Below are 19,303 nucleotides of genomic sequence, written 5' to 3'. Positions count from 1 at the left end.
ACCTAACGGCACCCTGAAAGTGTGACGAGGCAGAACCACCCCACAATGGGCCTCCTCTTCTCCAGGGCCAACAGCACATCTTAGCAGCCATCCCTCGGGAGTTGTTTCGGAGGTGCAAGACTTTGTCACCTCCCTTCTGAACCCCCCGCCCTCGGGGCCATTCTCTACCACCACTGCTGCCCAGGAGCTGAAGTTGCTTTCCTCCGGAACTGCCTAAAAAAGTGGGGGTGTGGTGGGGAGAGAAGAAGCCATTTCTTTTTTGCAATGGCTATTAACATCGGGTGTAACCCAGTGTGTTTGTGTCTGTTACACATTTTAAAAATGATTTCAGTGCATTTATTAGGCAGACAATTTTTGCACAAAACTTTGTATGAAGATGCTCTTATTTAAGGTTAAAGATCCAAAATCCCACCACAGGAATTCATGGTGTCTAATTATGCAGCATGGAGAAATCACAATACTCATTTTAGGAAAGGTTTGTAACGACTCATTTTACTGACCAGCACTGCTAATGCTCAGTGAGTCAGGGAAAAGCTTTTGTAACGAACAGGAGCAGCAGTGCTACGGCACCTGCCTCCTGTACACAGGCCTCCACAGCCCAACTGTGTCCGCTTCACAAAGGCCAGGAGTCAGTCGGCGGGCGGAACCGATGAGACGTACACAGTTATTCTTGGTGCTGAGAATCATGCCAGCAAGTCGGAAAAGCCCCTTAAGTGTTTACAGCTTTGGCTTTTTTGTAAAGATAGAAAAATTTCCCTCTTTTGGAATCTTTCTAAATTGTAAGGGTGTTTGGAAACTGAAAAAAAAAATCTTTCCTTAACAAACCAGGAGTGACTAGGTGGTCAGAGTTAATTACATAATCTATCAAGTTGCCTTTCTCTGCCTTTAAGTTTTAAATATGGCAGTCTGCATCGACATAATTACATTTTCTCTGCTTTGAAATGTTCTAAAAATTCAAATTAAATATATAGTTTATTTAAAGTAATGAATAAATGTTAAATAGGAAGCTTATGATGCAAGTTAAAAGTTTATTTTTAGATAATGGCTTTTTCTTTCTAATTGGAGCGTAGAAAAGTACTCCCTGGTTACTCTAATGAGCTACAGATCAGAGTTTAGAAAGTCTGGTCCAGCCCCTCACCAATGCTTGAACCTGCTCTGTGATACCCCCACCCAGTGGTTTTCTGGCATTTGTTTACCTTTGGTGACAAAGGAACTCACTGCCTCTGAAGTAGTTTGTTCCCCACCTTGGGCAGTTCAGTGAAAAAGTTCTTCCTGACAATGAGCCCAAAATCTATCTTCTGTTAATTTCTGCCCACTCACCCTGGCTCTGTTCCTTCACACCACACAGAACAAGACTAGTCACATTTGTGCAACAGGCAAAAACACAAGCTTACACCTATCTCAGAATCCGCGTTCTATCACTAAAGTGAATTAGTGGCCAATCCTCACTGTTCTCTGAGCCTCGGTTTCACCGGCTGTAAAATAAAGACGACACGACTCACCTGACGGTGTCGCTGTGCGTGCGACACTGTAACGGAGACAGTGAGCAGCGATGCAGAGCTAGCACACTAGGCAACGCTCAGGTGTCACGAAGAACGTCATTCACGTCCCCAGAATCTCTCTCCCCGCCAGGCCAAACTCCCTCTGCTCTTTCAACTGTTTCTTACACGGAAAGGATTCCAATTCATCACCATCCGAGGTCTTCTTTGCCCGTGTCTTTTACAATCCACCCAGTCAGCGCTAACGTGGTGATCAAGTGTGTTTACCTAAGAGGTCAGGCTGGTAAGGCTTCTGTTTTTGTAGACAGGTGCAGGGGAATGAGTGACCTTGCTATAGTTTATAATTCCTTTATGGAACTAATCCATTCTTCCCCGAATTCTGGGATCACTCCCACCTCCTGCTCTTTGCACCAATGCTCGTCACTGAACAGCCTCTGATCCCTCGCCTCCTTTCACAGGATCCCCGTCCCTGCTCAACCCCTCTCCTGTCCCTTTCATCCCTTCCCTCCAGTCTCTCAGACGTGTGCCTACTAATGTACACTGTCAGGCGGGAAGCCACCTTTGAGGTCAGAGTCTTCCCACATGCCAAATACGTCAGTGAACAGACAGGTTCACCAGCTCAGGCCAGAGTCGACGAACGGATACACGCTTTCACCCTCACATTAGGAACTGTCATTCCATCATGACTGGAGCAGGTTACAGGGGAGACTGGGCCCAAAGGACCAAAGAGAGCGTTTTTTTGACCTACGAAAGTTTTCCAATACTGTGTTTCACATTCATCTTGTAGCAAATGCCTCATCATCTGCTTTAGTAACAAAGGCGTTTGGGCTATTTCTGGAATGACCAAACACAGTCTCACCCCTGCCAGGTTCAGCATACTGCGATTAATTTAATCTCTTTCCCTGTGCTCCCAGACTGCTCTGCGGCTGGGTTGGAGGAAAGCACTTAACAGGGAAACTTGCAGAAACCTGCCCTGCTGGCCTGGAGGCCAGATGAAAGAGACAGAGCAATACTCTTTCTTTTGGGATTCTTCCTTTTTCAATTCTCTTGACCAGTCCTAGGCTAGAAAGGATGCCTTGGATTCCCAGGGGTCTCAAATGCCTTTATTCAGAGTCTGGCACTTGAAATCTGAAAGGTGAAGGCCAGGACACCATGAATTGGAGACGGCAGGAGGGCAGCAAAGCCAGGCTTCAGTGATGGTAGTGCTGGGGAAGGTAGAATCTAGCCTTATAATTGAAGCTGACCACAAAGGGCCAAGTATTCGGAGCAGAATGAAGAGAACAGTATGTTCTGGGGGAATCATTACATAATGTATGTCTCATCCTCTAGGATGCTTCTCAGTTCTGGTCTCATTCAGAGGCTCTGGCAGAAACTGCCCTGTGGGGCACAATAAAACAGGGCAGGGCTGTGGCTTCGCCACGTCTACAGCTCAGGGGCTAACCCAGCGTCCAATACATGACAGATTTGTACTGTCTGTGAAGCTGGAACACATGGAACCCATGATCTCAGTCTGTGCTGCTGCGGTAAAGCATTCAGGTCTCCCTGGTCTCAAAACAAGCAACTTGCCAGCGGCTGGGATTTGATTGCTTTCTGAGGCTATAATGACTGGAGAGCTGCTAGGCTGCTGCCTGTCTGTAAGAGTGGCATTTCTGGGTACATGGCTATGAAGAAGCGTAAGAGATTCCCTGGCCCATTTCTTCCTGTTAAGGCAGGGAAACATTTACACCAACTCTAGGCACTTGGAAAGGATGACCTCTAGGAGCCAAGGCCAGGAGATGCCTACAAAAATGGCCAGGCCTGCAGGATCCACAGGCAGGTGTCCGGGGAGGCTGAGCTCTCCTGTCCTGGGAAGACAGAGCTCATGCCAGCCCCGGCTATGCAAAACCCGGACCACTTCCGAACCAGTTCTGATGTTTTGCACATGCACAGTACGGCAAAGACCACCAGTTACTCCGGAACACATTTAGTACTAGTATTTACTGCTACTAAGTGAACGGCCAGATAGCCTGGCTGCTCATTCTATTTGCCTTGAAGACCTGACTTCAGAGGAAATGGGGGCCAAGCAGAACTTCTCCTTCCACCCCCTCGGCATGGCCTACGCTTATTCCTATTTTCTCTAGACCTGAGGAGAGGCTGTATTTTAACCTATGAGACTTCTAACTACCCTTGCTTTGCTATAGCAGGAGTAAGCTACAGCTAATGGACTTAAAGGATCTAGGAAGTAGAGTGGGCGGTAATGTGGGCCATGTGCCTGCAGCAAATTCTGCTGGGTAAATGGGAAAGCGAGGCTCCCTGAATCACACAGAGCCTTCCCTCCAGGCCCCTCCCTGGCTCTGAAGCCCTGCTCACCGTGCCTCAGCTTAGCAGGCCAGACATGTGCCCAGGGTGGGGGATAGCAGGACCCCTAAAGGACCACTTGTTTGAGGGAGAGCCTGAGCAAAGTGACCCCCAGGGAAACCACACCCAGAAAGTGGAGAGCAGCTGATGTAGACTGTACCAGGCTGGGCGGTGAGCGGAACCCCAGGGCAAGAGGCTCAGGGCTGGCAGCACAGTCCGCACGGAAATGTCTGTGAGCCGCCCTTTGGAGCTCGGTTATGTCCGGGCCACTAAAGAAATCGAACCCACTCTGAAAGTGAGCGAGGCAAGCTATTTCACAAGCACCAATTGGTTGGCACTTCTCCCCCATCCCCACCCTCTAGGGGGAGGGTATGAAAATGAAGTGGGGGGCCAATACTAGTTAAAGGTGGGGAGCAGGAGGAGGGGGAAGAGGGAGAAAGTGGGAAGGGAGGGAGGAGTGGGGGCTCTATCCTGGCAGAGTCTATCAATTAAAGAGATGGATTTGGTTAGCACACTTCTTTAAAATGCAAATTACACCTGTGGTCACTCACACCTTACTGTGAATCACTCAGATAAGCTGGTAGCTTTCTTCTCAGTTCAGAGACAGGGTTCAGTGGGAGGGCTGGGGTGGGGAGTAATCATTTTGGACCCTGGGTGCTAGATCCCCAATGATGAGAGTTAGAAGGGCCTCAATGTAGCATCTTAATTTTCCAGATGAGGAAAAGTGTGCACAGTTCACTGTGCATTTTAGAAACAAGGCAAGAGTAGATGCAGTTCATTCGAAAGGCAGTTATCTTCTAAAACACAGAAAAGGAGCTCTTGGTGGGAAAAAACTGCAGGCCCCTTCCCACCCTCAGGGGCGCCCTGAGTGCCAGAAGGCAGGAGGAGCCAAGGCCAAATGTTCATGACTTTTCCAATTCTGCTGTCAGCCAAGGAAGCCGTCCTTGCCTCGAGGACACACAGCAAGCTCCCCACGCACAGATGCCATCACCGTCCTGCTCCTCCAGGCACCTTCTCCAGCTCTGCAAACAGCAGCAGCCTGATCTGAGTGCCTCTCCGAGAGGGGAAGTAACGGCTGGGATAGGAGGCTCCCTCTGGGGCACTTCACTGAGCAAAGGCTGGGCTATCCAGTCACGGAGCCAGCCAGCATTATGAGAAGAAGGTAGCCCTGGACCTGCCCTCAATGTCACTGCAAGATGGCCTTGATGAATGTGGGTTAAGAGGATTGGACAGCAGACCTGCTTCTCGGATCTTAAGCATCTGGCTGAGCGACTCTGGTTAAGGCATCTGTTGGGGAGGGCTCCTCCTCTGCACTGGAAGCCATTACCATACAGCTGACTTTCATGCCGTCTCTTAGGACACGGGCAAAGGGAGCAGCCCTACTGACTCACCCACGATCCCCAGCTAAAGTGTACATAAGCCGAATTGTAAACAGCTGAATGTTTTCCAAGCTGCCACCCCCAGCTACGAAGGAAGGAATCAATGGAGCGAACAGCCACCCTGCCCCAGGCGGTTCAGGACTGAGGGAAGGGGGGTGGGGGGTGGGGGGGCGGTGGTTTCCCAACAGCTGCAGGAGCACAGGCGGGCCCTGCAACTCCACAACCAGATCTGGCTCAGCAGCAGCATCTGCAGGGCCACGGGGTGACCAACAGGACAGGCCACCAGGAATACCAGCTAACTCGGACTGCAGGCAGTCAGGGAGAGTTTTCAAATTCTGCTGTCAGTTCTACTTAAGTGGGGATGGTCCTGTGGGGAGGTGGAGGGCCCCACATACTCAGTGTCAGTGCTCTGGCAGACGCTGCGATTCCACAGGAAAATGCCTGCAACCAACAGGAGAGGCATCCCCACTGCTGGCGATGAAAGGCAGAGTGGAAAGAGCATGGGCTCTGGGTCAGACCTGGATTCATTTTCTGGTTCCATCTTGGATCACCCGTGCCAATGCGGATTGCACTGCCCATCTTGCAAGATTATGTAGTAAAGGAAATCTTGGGCAGGGACTGCATTTAGAAGCAACGCCACATAGGCAGTTAAGACTTTGGGATCAGAAAGACTCTAGGCTTAAATCCTACAGTTTGTAATCCTGAGCCAGTTACTCTAGGCCTCAGTTTTCTCATCTGTAAAATGGGGTACTAGTCCCTGTCTCACATGGCTTCAATGAGGATTAAGATAATGCAGGCACAACACAGTGGGAACTAGCCTGACTTGGACACAGGGTTAATTAACATCACTGAGATCTGAGAGATCAGGAAATCAGTCCCTTATAGCTGAAGATAAAATCATGGAAGATGAATTTATAAAATCTTCCCAAAAGAAGATGTTATAAATAACTGTTATAACAGTTTACCAAAAGAAATCTAGAAATGCTTAGTAAATTCCTTAATTACTTTCAGAATGACAACATGGAGAGGCATGATACCTCATTTATCTATCTGATCACCACCCTGAGGATCACTAAAATTCTTCCATAAATGGCGGTGGAGTGGCCGCGGAGGGAGACACTGAGTCCCGGCTGTCTGTCTAGGTAGTGGGCTGGGTGATACTTACCTTGTCAATCAACCCTCCTGATAACGTCTGCTCTCCCAGAACACTGCCTCCCCACCACCTTCCTGTAACAACTGTGTAAACTTTCCGTGACCCTACTTCGCTACCAATCAACTGATAGAAAGATTAATACTGATTACTGGAGTCCTAGAAATGTGGACTTAATTCATCTTAGAAATACTTGATTCCCATTAATTTTGTATTAATTTGAGGTGTCATTTGCTTGTTTAAAAATGTCTTAATATAACTGGTGAGGGTTTAGACCACATATGGATGACTTCGAATATGCTAAAGATATCACTAGTTAGGGATAATTATACAGTATTTGAGACATAATGGCCCTGCAACTAAAGCTTTAAAAATAGCTCAAAGAAGTCATGGGCTCTCATTTTCCTGCTAACAGTCTCAATATTCAGTATCACGCCTGGTTCCCCTAATACACTGGAGAAGAACTGGTTATGATACAGTATCTAAAATACATACTTTTTTGAGAGACGATATAATAACTTTCACTGCAAAGAAGCAGATCATTCAAGAAACAGGTATTCGCTTTAAATAAAGTCATTATACATTATAGCAAACCGGGGCTCTTTTCCACACCTGGACCCGGCCTGGGTGTTAAAGTGGCCGAGGGTGTTTAACAGCGGGCATTTCTGCAGGGGATGCAGGGAGAGCATTCTCTTGGTTTGAACTTGTCGGAACTAAAAAAAAATCATCTGGATTTCAAAGAATAAGAAAGCACATTCTTTTTCACTAACTATAAATAATTTGGAAGGGGATGAAAAAAATATTAAGTTTACTATGCTGGCCTAGATGGTCTTACGATTAATCACAGAGCAACAGTTTGTTATATTATATTATGTAAATTAATGCTGTGTTCCTTAACTACACTTTTTATCTTTAAAACCTAACCACTGTTACTTCCATAACTATTGATTAACTATATTGATGAGGGGAAAGTGTCCAGGATCTGTAAGACTGCTGTTTTGGATTAACAAATGATTGATTATTTGCCTAACAATTCTCAAAATGTCAGAAGGTTGAATTAAAGATTTGCTTCTGAGTATTTTTACATATCAAATCAGTGATCTAATGTAGCTCAAATCAAAAATTTTAATATAATGTAATTCAAATTGAAATTTTAAAATAAGTCAGTGGTTAAAATGAAACCTGTGCCTATTTTTTTAACAAAAGATTTTACTTATTTTTAGAGAGAGAGGAAGAAGAAAGGGAGGGAAACCGTTGCCTCTCACACACCCTCAGCTGGGGACCTGGCCCACAACCCAGGCATGTGCCCTGACTGGTATTCGAACTGGCGACCTTTCAGTCCACAGGCTGACATTCAGTCCACTGAGCCACACCACCCAGGGCCTGCACCTATTTAAGTTGTGAATAAGCAGTTATCTTAAACAGGCACACTTTAAAATTTCACAGAAAACACAGTCTTTTCAACTGGTGACTCACAGTGTAGTTTAAACCATTCCATAAAAACATTTAAAGCATCAATCTACACATGTTCAGACCTCTCCCTTGAGGGGCAGTCTGGCTTTGGCATCACCACCAAACGCGTTGCTAAATCTCTGTGGAGAAAGTCATTTCTGTTACTGGCACAAAGGACTCATCAGAGTTGATTGCATAAGGTAGCCAGTCCTCATCCTGCTTTTCCATGGGGGTGGAAAACACAAAAGCATCTCGCTACAACCACTTTTGTAAGATTCCTCCTGACCACAGACAATCATCTTCCTCTTCCAGTTGCAAAACGGCCTAAAAAGAATAAAAGCGAACTATCATTTATGAAGACTCACTTCCCTTCTCTCATTTTAGATGTATATTTCCAGAACAGAATCTTTTTGTGGGCGAGACCAGATCTGTCTGGAGATTAAGTGCTGTTGAACAGCTGGGAGAAACCTTAATATAAACTTGGACTGAAATGAAGGGGGAAGAAACCCCTTAGTAAACAGCATATCAACACAGAACAGTATTACCAGAACTGGAACCACCATCCTATTCTCTAGTTTTTTTAATTTTAGTTTTATTTTGACTTACTGCTCCATGCTATCTATAAATAAAGGGCTTTCATAGGAAGTGGTTACCGAATGCCTAGCATGAGGTCCACAGACCAAAGAATAGCAAAGACTAGGAAGAGTCTAAGGCAGTCAAGTTATCCTCTGTATACATTTGCAAAAGAGGGGAAAAGGCATGTATGAACTCACAGGTAGAAGTTCTTGATTCTGAGACAGTAACTGTTTTGTTTTTTCTTAAGTAAGAAAACCTAGGGAAGGGACAAGCTATGTGACAGCTTGCAATACTGGAGGTAAAAGTTTAATTTTATGAGACAACTTATCTATTTATTCCTTTTAGTCTATTCTCTCTCCCTCTGAAAAATCAGAACTGAGGGATCCAAAGTGTCCGAGACAGGAAATGAGTAAGGCAGGAAAAAGGATGTGGTCTGAAAAAGTGGATTCTGGGGCTGCGCCAGAGCAAGGAACAGGCACAGGGTCACAGATGGGGGAAGGGGGCTTGGTGGCAGGAAGAGATGTCCTGGGCTCAACTGGCTCAAACCAGAAAGCTAGTGGCAGAGGACGTATGTCTGGAGAAGCATTACAGACACCTTTTTAAAAGTTTATCCGCCACTGAAATGCAGAGAAAAGATGGCTGAAGTGACCTACAGCCAAGAGAATTATTATGGGGACAGAAGGAAGAAGACTCGAGTTTCCTTTCCTCTTTACTTTAAGGAAAGTGGAAACAATATATTACATATTGCGTGCCCTTGACAAGGTAAGTTAGAAATTAAGCCAGGACCTGGAAGAGAAGTGGAAAGGGCTGGGAGGTGATTACATGATGAAACACCAATATTTATTAAAACAGCTTAAAAAATAGAGGGCGAGAACAGGAGACTGCTCATGAAAATGCAGCTGGACAACTGAGCAACCAATTCAAGAACAGAAAAGTGGACTAAGAAAACTGCCTACTTTCTCAAGATTAAGGCTGGAGAAAAAAGGCATCTGTTTTCCCAGTGTGTATGGAAACAGATCTTGGGTGGGCTGAGGGGCAGAGCTCAGATGATGGGAGCGCCTGTGAAGGGCAGGTGCCAAAAGAGCACCACTGCCCATCTGCTGGACCCTCCGTGAAACAAGCCAGCCCTTGTGAATGAGCCAAACCAGAAGCTGTGGTTCCCGCCTTGCAGGGGCTGGAACTTAGGTACAGAAACAGTGGAAGACACAGTTTATCAGCTGATTCAAAAGTGTGGATATTTCCAAATACAGATCCAGATGTTTGGGGGCTGTGTGGGGAAATCACTTTTCTATCTTCCACAGTGCCCAGGACAGCGCTTTCTTTCTATGAAGCAGAAGCCTCATAGAGGTGGATTAAATCTAACTGAATGAAACCAAAACTACTTAGCTGTGCAGGTGTCTTAAGGGAGGCTCAAGACAGAATCTCTTATCACCAGTACAATAAGTTACTTTCTATTCTAGTCAAACTGATATAAACCCTACATCCCTTGTGACCTAAACCTAAGCCGTATTCAGTGGGCACTGCCACAGGTCTGCTGCCCTGTACTGGTACAAAAAGATGGGGAGGGCGGGGCAGAAATGAGGGAGTAACAAGGAATTTTCTTGCCTCATTACTCTTATTTCAGACTCACCTAGAAATCCTGGCAGTTCCGACTTTTGGTTGACTCAGAAGGGGAAGAAAACTCCCAGGTGAATGATAATTGGATTACCCAGTTATGCCCCAGAGCCAAATGGCTGGAAAAGGCCCGGACAACAGGGTAGACACAGCTAAAGAGACTATTTTCCAAATGAAAAATTGAGACACATAGGCTAATAGACAATAGGTGGAATATTTTAAATTGAGGCTGTCCTAGAAAAATCGAGGACATATGGTGGATTTAGGTCGGTAGCTTCTGTGACTGCAAGGGACCCTCTGGGCCCAATATGCTAATAGGAGAGGATTAAAAATCTAGGGTGGGAGATATTAAGGGGAAAGCTGATTCGTAAAGCAGGAGAAGGAATAAGTGTGTAGACAGCACAGAGAGAAGGTAAACGTTCTCAGTATGGAATAGGAAGGAAAGGAAAGTTGATCAGAAGAACTAAAAGTGTGTTGGTTATGCTATGAAATCTGTTCAGGTATCAAAAGCAGGTGGGGGAGGGATGGTGAGGGTATCACTGGAACAGACTGATACGAGTTCAGACTGTAGCTTCACCATTAGTTTGCAACCTGACCTTGGGAAAATATTCCTCTGTGCACTTAAACAGAAAAATCTCACAAATCCCGATTTTCGTGTAAAGGATCACCACACATTACTATACCTTCATTTGGCATGGGAAAGAGAAAACGCTCTTCTAAAAATGGAAGAGAGGACAGACACAGAACAGCTTGTCCCTTTCCATCCAATTAAAAACCTCGGGAGACGGAACTAGATTAAAAACAAAACTCTACAGCGAAGCCTCGGCCCCTGCAAGATACAAGTCCCCTATCGATGGAGTACAGCTGGTGCCAGCAGCCTTGCCCCTTAAACGGACCATTCATCCCCGGATAAATCGCCGTCCCGCGGGGGTGGGGGTGTGCGGGGACTAGTAAGGACAGGGACACACGGAAGCGTCTGGCACGCCAAGGTTGACACTGAAGCTTCCAGGGGAGTGAGGGATAGGCAGGGTCCCAGACGAGGTAGGGAGTAGCAAGACACCGCCCAAGCGCCGAGAGGGCGAGAGTCGCTGGCTGGCACGGCCTGGCAACCGAGTAGGCCCGAGCCCGGAGTGGCACCGGAGGGCGGTGCCTGGTTTCCAGCGCGACAAGCGCGGGCTGAGTACCCTTTCTGGCAAGAACCCCTCCCCCGCACGGGCACTGACCTGTCCAGGGCCCGGCTGGGCCTGGCCGGGCGGGGCCTACGCAGCCCCTCGGCCGGGCGCCGCCTCGCACAGGGTCCCGGGCCTGGGCGGGCCGCCTCCTTTCCGCCGGGAGCCTCCGAGCCGGGGCCCGGGGCTGCCGCGGCGCATCCGACCGCACCGGCCTGGCCGGCGTCAACAAAGGGCGGCGGGGGCGCGAGGCCGGGGCGGGGGCGCGAGCGGCGGCCGAATTGCGCGCGCGCGCGCGGCGGGCGCTCGAGTACCGCTGCTGCCGCCGCGGAGACAATGCGGCGCGTCCCGGCAGGGCTCCCGCGGCTGCCTCTGCCGGGGGCGGGGTGAGGCGCGGGGCGGGGCCTGGGCTGCAGGGGCGGGGACTCTGGGAGGCGGGGCGCCAGCGCGGAAGCTGGGCCGCGCGCTTCCTTTGTGCGATCGCCAGGGCCCCGCCCCGAGGCCTCCGGAAGAGAAGGCGGGGCCTGAGGCGGCTTAGGGACGCAGGGTTTCGGCTTGAGGCCAGCGCAACGCGGTAGGGACCTCCGCCTTAGACGGGTCAAAATTCCCCACAAGCGTAGCGGGGACTGGGACTCCCGCCTCGACCAATGCGGCGGCAATAATAACAACTACCAGTAATTGCGTGTTTAATGTATGTCAAGCGGTACATGCACGCACTCGCAGTGTTCACAATAACCCTGCCAAGTGGTCATTATCCTCCCCACTGGGAACTGAGGATCAGAGAGGTTAAGTAATGATCAAAGTGATCCAGCTACACCTCCATAAACGGGGATAATGCCTACTCTTAGACTTACCGTGAAGGTTAACTGAGGACGTTTAAATAAATTGCCAGCACTGCCTGGCACGCAGTTGTAGCCCAATATATGTTAACCTCTTTTCCTAAACCGCACCAGTCTAAACTGACTGTCGTGGTGGAGTACATTCATTCAATAGATATGCTAGGAGCTGTGGGGGATACAAAAGACATACTTGACTCACAAATCTTACCCCCAGCTCTGTCCTGAGTAGATAACACGAGTCTCTCCACAATTGACTTGTCTATTCCCAACATTTTCCCATTCTTGCTTTTTTTAGTATTCATATTCTCCCTCTTTTCCCTTCAGGTCTCCCTCATCCCTTTTTCTCTGTTTGCATGTTTTACATTTATTTTTGTCCCTGATTGTTTATTTCACTCCCTTTCTCTTTTCCCCATTCCCTTTCTTTCCCTCCAGTATTTTTCAAAATTTCAAAGCCTTCCTTTATTAATACTCATAGTTCCTCTCCCTTTCTCTATTCCCCACACATGCCCACACTTTCCTGACTCCCTACCTTTACCTCCTCTGCTCCCTCCCGGAATGCCCTTTCCCCAACTCTGCACACCCAGGTCCTGCCTACCCTTCAAGGTCTAGACTCATGAACAGTGGTGGACAAACTTCTTCTGCAAGGGGCCAGAGAGTAAATATTTTAGACTTTGAAGACCACACTGTCTCTGCTGCAACTGCTCTGCTGTTGTAGCAGGAGAAAGCAAACACAGACTTGTCTGTGAATCCATGCGGTTGTGTTCCAATAAAACTTTATTTATGGACACTGAAGTTTGGATTTCATGTAATTTTAATGTATCAGAGTACTACTATTCTTTTTATTCTTAAATATCTTAAAATGTAAAAAACATCACTATCCTGTAGGCTGTACAAAAACTGGCGATGTGGCAGATTTGGCCCCTGGGGGGTCGTTTGCCGACCCCTGCTCTGCAATCCAACTTGTATTCTGCACCTGGCAGTAACTTTTCCCTCTTATAGCACTTACTTATAAGCCTTCTATGGCATTTATCACATTTTACTTTGTATTGTGTGTATTTTTTCCTGTGCATTTCTCACCTTTCCCAGCAGACCTCAAGCTCCTTGAAGGTAGGGTACAGACTTTTTTCTCTGTGTCTTAACGTCCCATCCCACAGGGCCTTGCACAGAGCAGGCATTCAAATGCACACAGACTGGATGTGCAGTTAAATGTCGGGTGGCTGACAATGGTTTCCACTGTAAGCAAAGCTTACTTCTCTCATTAGGCAGTACCTCTGAAGCAGGGTGCTTATTATGTGTATATTATCTTGATTAGATTACAGAAAGAGATTGTGGGGGGCTTAATAGACAAGACGGAGAAAGGTAGGCAAATGTCAGTTCATTTAGGGGTTGCTGGCGAACAAAGACTCGAATAAAGAATGTTGATTATCACCAACCTTCAGACAGGGCATGTGTCCTCAGTTAGATCCTATGCAGTATTTCTATCAGCAAATTGGTTAAAGACAAAGCAAACACGCCGCATGATTTACACACAGTAAAGTGAAGCAGAGGCGTCAGTACAACAAGTAGACTTCAGATATGAAACTCTCCTGCTCCACCACATATTCCTTCTGTGCCTCATTTTTTAATCTTTAAAATGGGGGTGATAAAAGTTTCTGCCTCAGAGGGTTACTGTCAGGATTAAACGAGGAAATACACGTGAAGCCCAGCAGAGAGGGCCAGTAAATGTTAGCTATTAACTCTCACCATTTTCTTGTTAGGCTGGAACTAGGGGCTAAGTTCACAAGGTAACATTTAACACACGTAATTAACCCTATTTTGGCTCAAAATATCAGTGGCACGAATTTGAGACTGGGGAGACCTGGAATGATAGTGGTCCATGTAAAGAGAAACCCCAAAAACAAAAACGGGGGGAAAAAACCAAACCCCAGACCCAGACCTCTGGAATTCAGATGGCACAGCACTCTGTGCCCCAACAGTGTCATCCCCCTGGGCGGAGCAGCTAATGCGGGGCCACACGTGCAATGTCCTGATGAAGGGCAGTCAGGGGTCACATTTGGAGCCAGTCTCGATGCTGCCCTTTCACGGCCGTGCGACCTAGAGCCTCTCAGGCTTTTCGTTTCCTCCTCTGAATAATGGGGACAATGCATCTCCTTCTTGGGGCTGTGCTTGTGGGAAAGGAAAACTCAGAACAGTACTTGGCACAGAGGAGGTGCCTCCCTACTGCCCTGTGCAGATGGAGGAAGCAGTCCTGCCCCTTGAAGGGCTTACACAGTGAGGTCCAGGTGCCAACCTATGGTGGCTAGTGGCTTTTTACATTTGGAATTAAAGTGGTTAATTTTGGGGATTACACTTCAAGAGAATTAATGAAAAGGTGGAAAGTGCCTAGGCTAGGATGACCAGAATGGTGGGGAATGGGAGGTCTTGACATGTGGTAGGTAAAAAAGAAAAGAAGTGTCAGATATTTAGCCTGGAGATTTCCTCTCTCTCTGTCTCTCTCTGTCTCTCTCTCTCTTAATGGGAGGAAGAGGAAAGAGAATGATAACTGCCTGCAAAGGCTGTAGAAAGATGGACCCTGTTACAGTTTACAAGACAGAATCCCAGCCAGTGGTGGAAGTTCCGGGGAACAGATTTGGGCTTCATTTGAAGAGGGACTTTCTGATCATTGGAGCAATTCCACAGTGGAATGGGCTGTTTTTTTAAAAAAAACATGATGAACCCCTTATTTTGCAAGTGTGCCAAGAGAATGATGATCTCTTTTGTCTTTTAAGTTTTCTAATGTTCTTTCTCCAATTCTTTTGCTTTCCTTTTCCTTGGCCCCATCCTGCATTCATTGTAGGAATTTATAACCTTTATTCCCTACTTTTTCCTAAAGTATTCTTCTTCTCATTTCTCCTCCAGTTTCCAAACTGTTTTCCGTTGGCTCTCCTCACCCCCACCCCAGTGCACAGGCCAATGGCTGGATACATCTCCCTGAGTTGTAGGCAGCAAATGGCTCAGAATGTCGCTGAGATCTGGGCCGACGTTGCTGTGCAACTGGCAGAGAGGGGAAGGCAGGCAAACGGATTGCTGCAAAAGCAGAGCTACTGCTGTGCCTCTCCCATCAGGGTGGAGGGACCCAGCAGAGCCTCCCGAAGCCCAGGCCATGGAAAAGTCCACCTGTCACTGGGCATTCGCAGGCAGGCAGATGGGGATCCCAGAGCTGAGCACTGTTCCTTCGAAGATGTTTTCTGTGAGCTGAACTCATTCTGAATCCCCTTCAAGCTCCCCCTAGGCATTTATTTCTCTTATCTTTGAGCTACACAGACATCTTGTCCTACTCCCAATTTCAAGAACTCCCCGTCATTCCAAGTGAAGCAGAGAACTGAGATAGCCGGATACCTGCCTGAATTCTCACACGGGCAGCGGATTTGCAGACATGTCTGACGGCAGTGACATGCGGGCCCCAAAGTGGGCATCTAGAGTTTTCAACTCCCCTTTTACTTCTCTATCCTCTTACCCTTATACTTTCTGGGTCCCCTTTCATTATAGCCTTGGTTCACTTTTCTCTTTCTGGACCCCCTACCCCCAGTTTTCACCTACCCAGCTTCCTCGGGTAGGCGTATTCTTGCCTCCTTGGGCTTGTGATAATTTCCCTTCCGTCAGTTACTGATGCCCAGGGTAATGTGCCAGGAGGTGACAAGGAAGGCCAATGCTCTCCACGCCCCCAAGGGCCCAACTGCACTTCATACCGTGAGCTGGGGACTGCCGGATGTTGGGGCTCTTGGGCACAGGCAGGCCACCAGGCATGGCAGTGACGATGGCTTGCTGATGTGGTGATGGGCCAGACCGGGTCTCAGGCACACTCTTCTCCCCAGGCACCACTTCCTTCCAGTCATCGGGGGTGCACTGCGGAGGCTGTTAGGGGACAGGACAGAGATGATCTTCCCATGAATTGCTTTTACATGCTGGACATTTCCCCTGTTTCTGTGGAGCTTGGGAAGAAGGCAAGGACATTAAGATTTAGCCAGCCCCAAATGAGAGAGGCCCCTTTTCTTTCTTGAAATACCCAAAGGACTTCACCATGCAGCCCACCCAGAAATGCACCCAGACGGGGACTGTGGGATTACCTTAGCTGCATACTCACCCCACCCCAAGCCTTGGCAACGTCTCACTCACCGCTGGTGAAGCCGGCTGTAACTGTAAGATGACAGCTGAGGCGTGCTGGAACCTGCGTTGAGGGGTGTGGGACAGGCCCTCAGGATATCCATTGTGAGGCCCAGCGTCAGGCGTGGGAGGGTGACAATGCTGAGTGCTGCCAGGCTTGTGCAGGTTGGCAGCAGAGCACTGGAGAGGTAGGGTGGGTGTGACCGGGCCTAGAGGCGCAGCGTGGCCTTCGGGGCTGGGCTGCAGGGCCACGCTCGGAGGGACTGAGGCGAGCTGGGGGTGGGACTGGGCTTGGAGCGCGGGCCGTGACTGCTGGGGCTGCTGCTGCAGCGGTTGTGGCTGCTGCTGCTGCTGCTGGATCACAAAGTGGGGCTGCAGGTGCTTTGACGGCGGCTGCGGGAGGAGCTGGTGTGGCGGCAGTTGGGTGTAGGCTGAAGGGGAGACACCAGGGTAGGTGGCGTGGCTTGACCTTGTCTTCTGCCATGTCCCCCCGCCGTGTCTCCGCCCACACCCACCTAAAGGTGGATTCCCAAACTCTGTCTCTTGCTCTCACCTACAGCCGGGCTTGGTCCTTGCCATGGCCCGCTTTCTCTCTCTGTTCTTGCTTTTGTTCTATGCTGAAACCCTGGACCTTGGGTCGTTCCTCAAAGCCCAAAGCAAAACTCACCTGCTCTGTGAAGGCTTTGATCACTCCAGCTGTTCAGAGAAACGCTGGGTTCTCTAGTGTGCCATGTCCTCTCTCTCCTCCATGCCCTTCCCTTGTGTTTTCCCACCGCTTCAATACATGCAGCCTCCCATTGCCCAGCCCTGCTCTGTCGGGCTAGTTCTTATCCACCCTTCCAGCTCTGCTCAGGCTGGCCTCCTCCAGGAAGTGCCAGTGGTCCTTAGACTGAGGCTGGAGGTGGACCAGGGCTCGACTACCAGGTCCTTCTGTTACATATTATGGGACTGTGAGATGGGGGGAAAACCGTGTGAATGAGAGAAAATGACGACATGCACACAGTACAGAGCCTGGGACACAGTCCTGTTCAGTCATTTCTAGCTGTAATTAAAATGAGTGGGTTCTGAAAGTGTCTTGGGCTTACTACCTCTGAGACAATAAGGTATATTACAGTGAGCTCTAGCTGTGGCTCTAGCAGTGAGTTCTTCCCTTCCAGATCATGAACCCCTCGGAGTTGAAACTATCATGTATCTCTTTACCCAGAACCTTGCTTAGTGCCTGGCATTAGATGGGTGCTAAGCAAACTGATTGTACTGGAGGGGAGTTTGCGCATTGCCATCTGCTGCTAGCCTTTCCCTCATTTTAACCAGGCTGACTCTTTAAGATGAGGGTTCTACTTTTTAGGAATCCCTTCAGTGTCCAGCTCATGCCTCGTACACAGTAGGATCGCAGGAAACTCAGCTCAGATATCGGTTGTCCTCACATTGCTCACTCTCGATCTGGTGGCTTCCGGGCCAGCCTAGCATGAGGGCGGCTCCGCCAAATCTGCCCCACCTAGAAGTGGCCCTGCGCAGACTGCAGTGGGAGAGCCAGCAGAGATGGGCGGGGCCATGCCAGCATGGGGGGGGGGCACAGCTGGATTCTCACAAATAGAGTTTTACAACCAAAGGCTCCCAGCCAATGAGGATGAAGGCAAAGCCTGGGTCCCGAGAGAACACGTAAAAGGATCCTGCGATGCTTACAGGTGCAAAGGAAGCAGATTTCAATCTGAGTTTCCATCTGAGTTAGGGCAGGTACCTTCCTTCTTGAATTTTGTCCATTTACATGCAAGTTTCCAACTACCTCATCACAGCCCAGCATGGAACTCCAAGCAGAACACCAGTAGGAATGGAAAAGAGAGAAGAAGAAAGTGATTCTAGGTGACCGACTGTTGGAGGCAGAAAGGAGGGAATAGGGATGCCCAGAAGGTTGCAGTGGGGATGACAGTCAGGGACAAAAGAGGGAGACTCCATGGTGAGTGTGTTGGGTTCGAGGTGATGGTAGAACATCCGAGTGGAAGTTGCCAGCAGGCATTTGGTGATTCTAAGTTGCCCAGACTCAGCCTTGTCTCCTAATTCCACCCTGAATAGCACAAAACATAACCATCAGGGAGAGACTGTTAATCAGGCAAATGTCACAGTCAGCAATGTTTAAGGTGACTGACTGGTGATAAGGCGCCTGAGATATTGTGGATGTGCCCTGTTAAGCTCTGGAAGCCAAAAAGATTGGAAGAACAATGCTTAGGCTCAATGAAGACTCAAGGACACCTCTTCCCTTATTACAAAACCATACAGTCCTGGGCTGGGGACAGAGTCAGTCCAGGTGCTGTCCCTCAGAGGTGAGCCAGAGACGGTGCAGGTCAGAGAAGCTGAGAGGACCGGCGGCCTGGCACGGCCCTTTCCTCCTCGGGGCTTCAGTTTTTATCTGTGGAACGGGAGGCTTGGTGATCACATATGTCTCTTGCAGTTTTACAATTTGATGGGGGTGGCTACCAAAGGAAAATAGTTGAAAATTCAGGATTTGTAAGGCAAAAAAAAAGTTAGAAAGAAAAAGGCTCTAGCTCTATTCTAGAGCATATACAGTACAGTGAGGGGCAGCGCACTTTTGTTTACCAGGATTGGGGAAGGCGGCTGCTGGCCTCCTGGCCCTCGGTCCCTGGGCCTCCCCTCCTCTCCCCCTCTCCCCCACCCCCTGCTGCTCATGGAGAGCCAAAGGCAGTTGTCTCAGAACAAATGATGCTAGTATATGCCAAGGCTGTAAACAAAGCTCACCAGAGCTTAGATAAGTTCATAGTTCAAAGATCCCAAGCTATTTTGGGTGAAGTATACATCCTTAACATTTGACGTTGGTTAAAAAGCAAATGCTACAAATTAACTCCAACATTATCCTGGGTCAAAAATCCTTAGATGCAAAGCTGTGCAATAACTTTCTAATGGTTCTTCCTGCCTCTGGTTTCTTCTCTCTACAGTCCACCTTACAGATGATGGCAAATTAACCTTCCTCGTGCACAGAGCTGATCCCTGATGAGAAGCTATCCGGGATTCCCATTGGTCTACAGCTGTCTAAAGCCCCTACCGTTTAAGATCTCTTTACAACACAAACTAACCTTTCAATTTTTATCATTTCTTTGATCCAAGCCATCTCTACTGCTCACTGTCCCCTGTA

General features: G+C 48.5%; 1 protein-coding gene across 2 annotated transcripts in view; it reads right to left on the bottom strand.

Annotated features, from left to right (window-relative positions):
- The window catches only part of PHC2 (polyhomeotic homolog 2), a 46,665-nt gene that overhangs the window by 10,826 nt on the left and 16,536 nt on the right, over nt 1-19,303 (bottom strand). For both annotated transcript variants that reach the window (XM_037061501.1, XM_037061503.1), the window contains exons 7-8: nt 16,171-16,589; nt 15,744-15,909 (exon numbers count right to left, since the gene is read on the bottom strand). In XM_037061501.1, coding sequence (XP_036917396.1) covers nt 15,744-15,909; nt 16,171-16,589 — 585 coding nt within the window. The remainder of the gene's footprint in view (nt 1-15,743; nt 15,910-16,170; nt 16,590-19,303) is intronic.

Source organism: Sturnira hondurensis, unplaced genomic scaffold (assembly GCF_014824575.4).
Source record: "Sturnira hondurensis isolate 20B ecotype Veracruz unplaced genomic scaffold, ASM1482457v3 Scaffold0013381, whole genome shotgun sequence".
NCBI lineage: Eukaryota > Metazoa > Chordata > Mammalia > Chiroptera > Phyllostomidae > Sturnira > Sturnira hondurensis.
The sequence above is the reverse complement of the archived record's forward strand: the minus strand, read 5'-3'. Positions and strand labels throughout refer to the sequence as shown.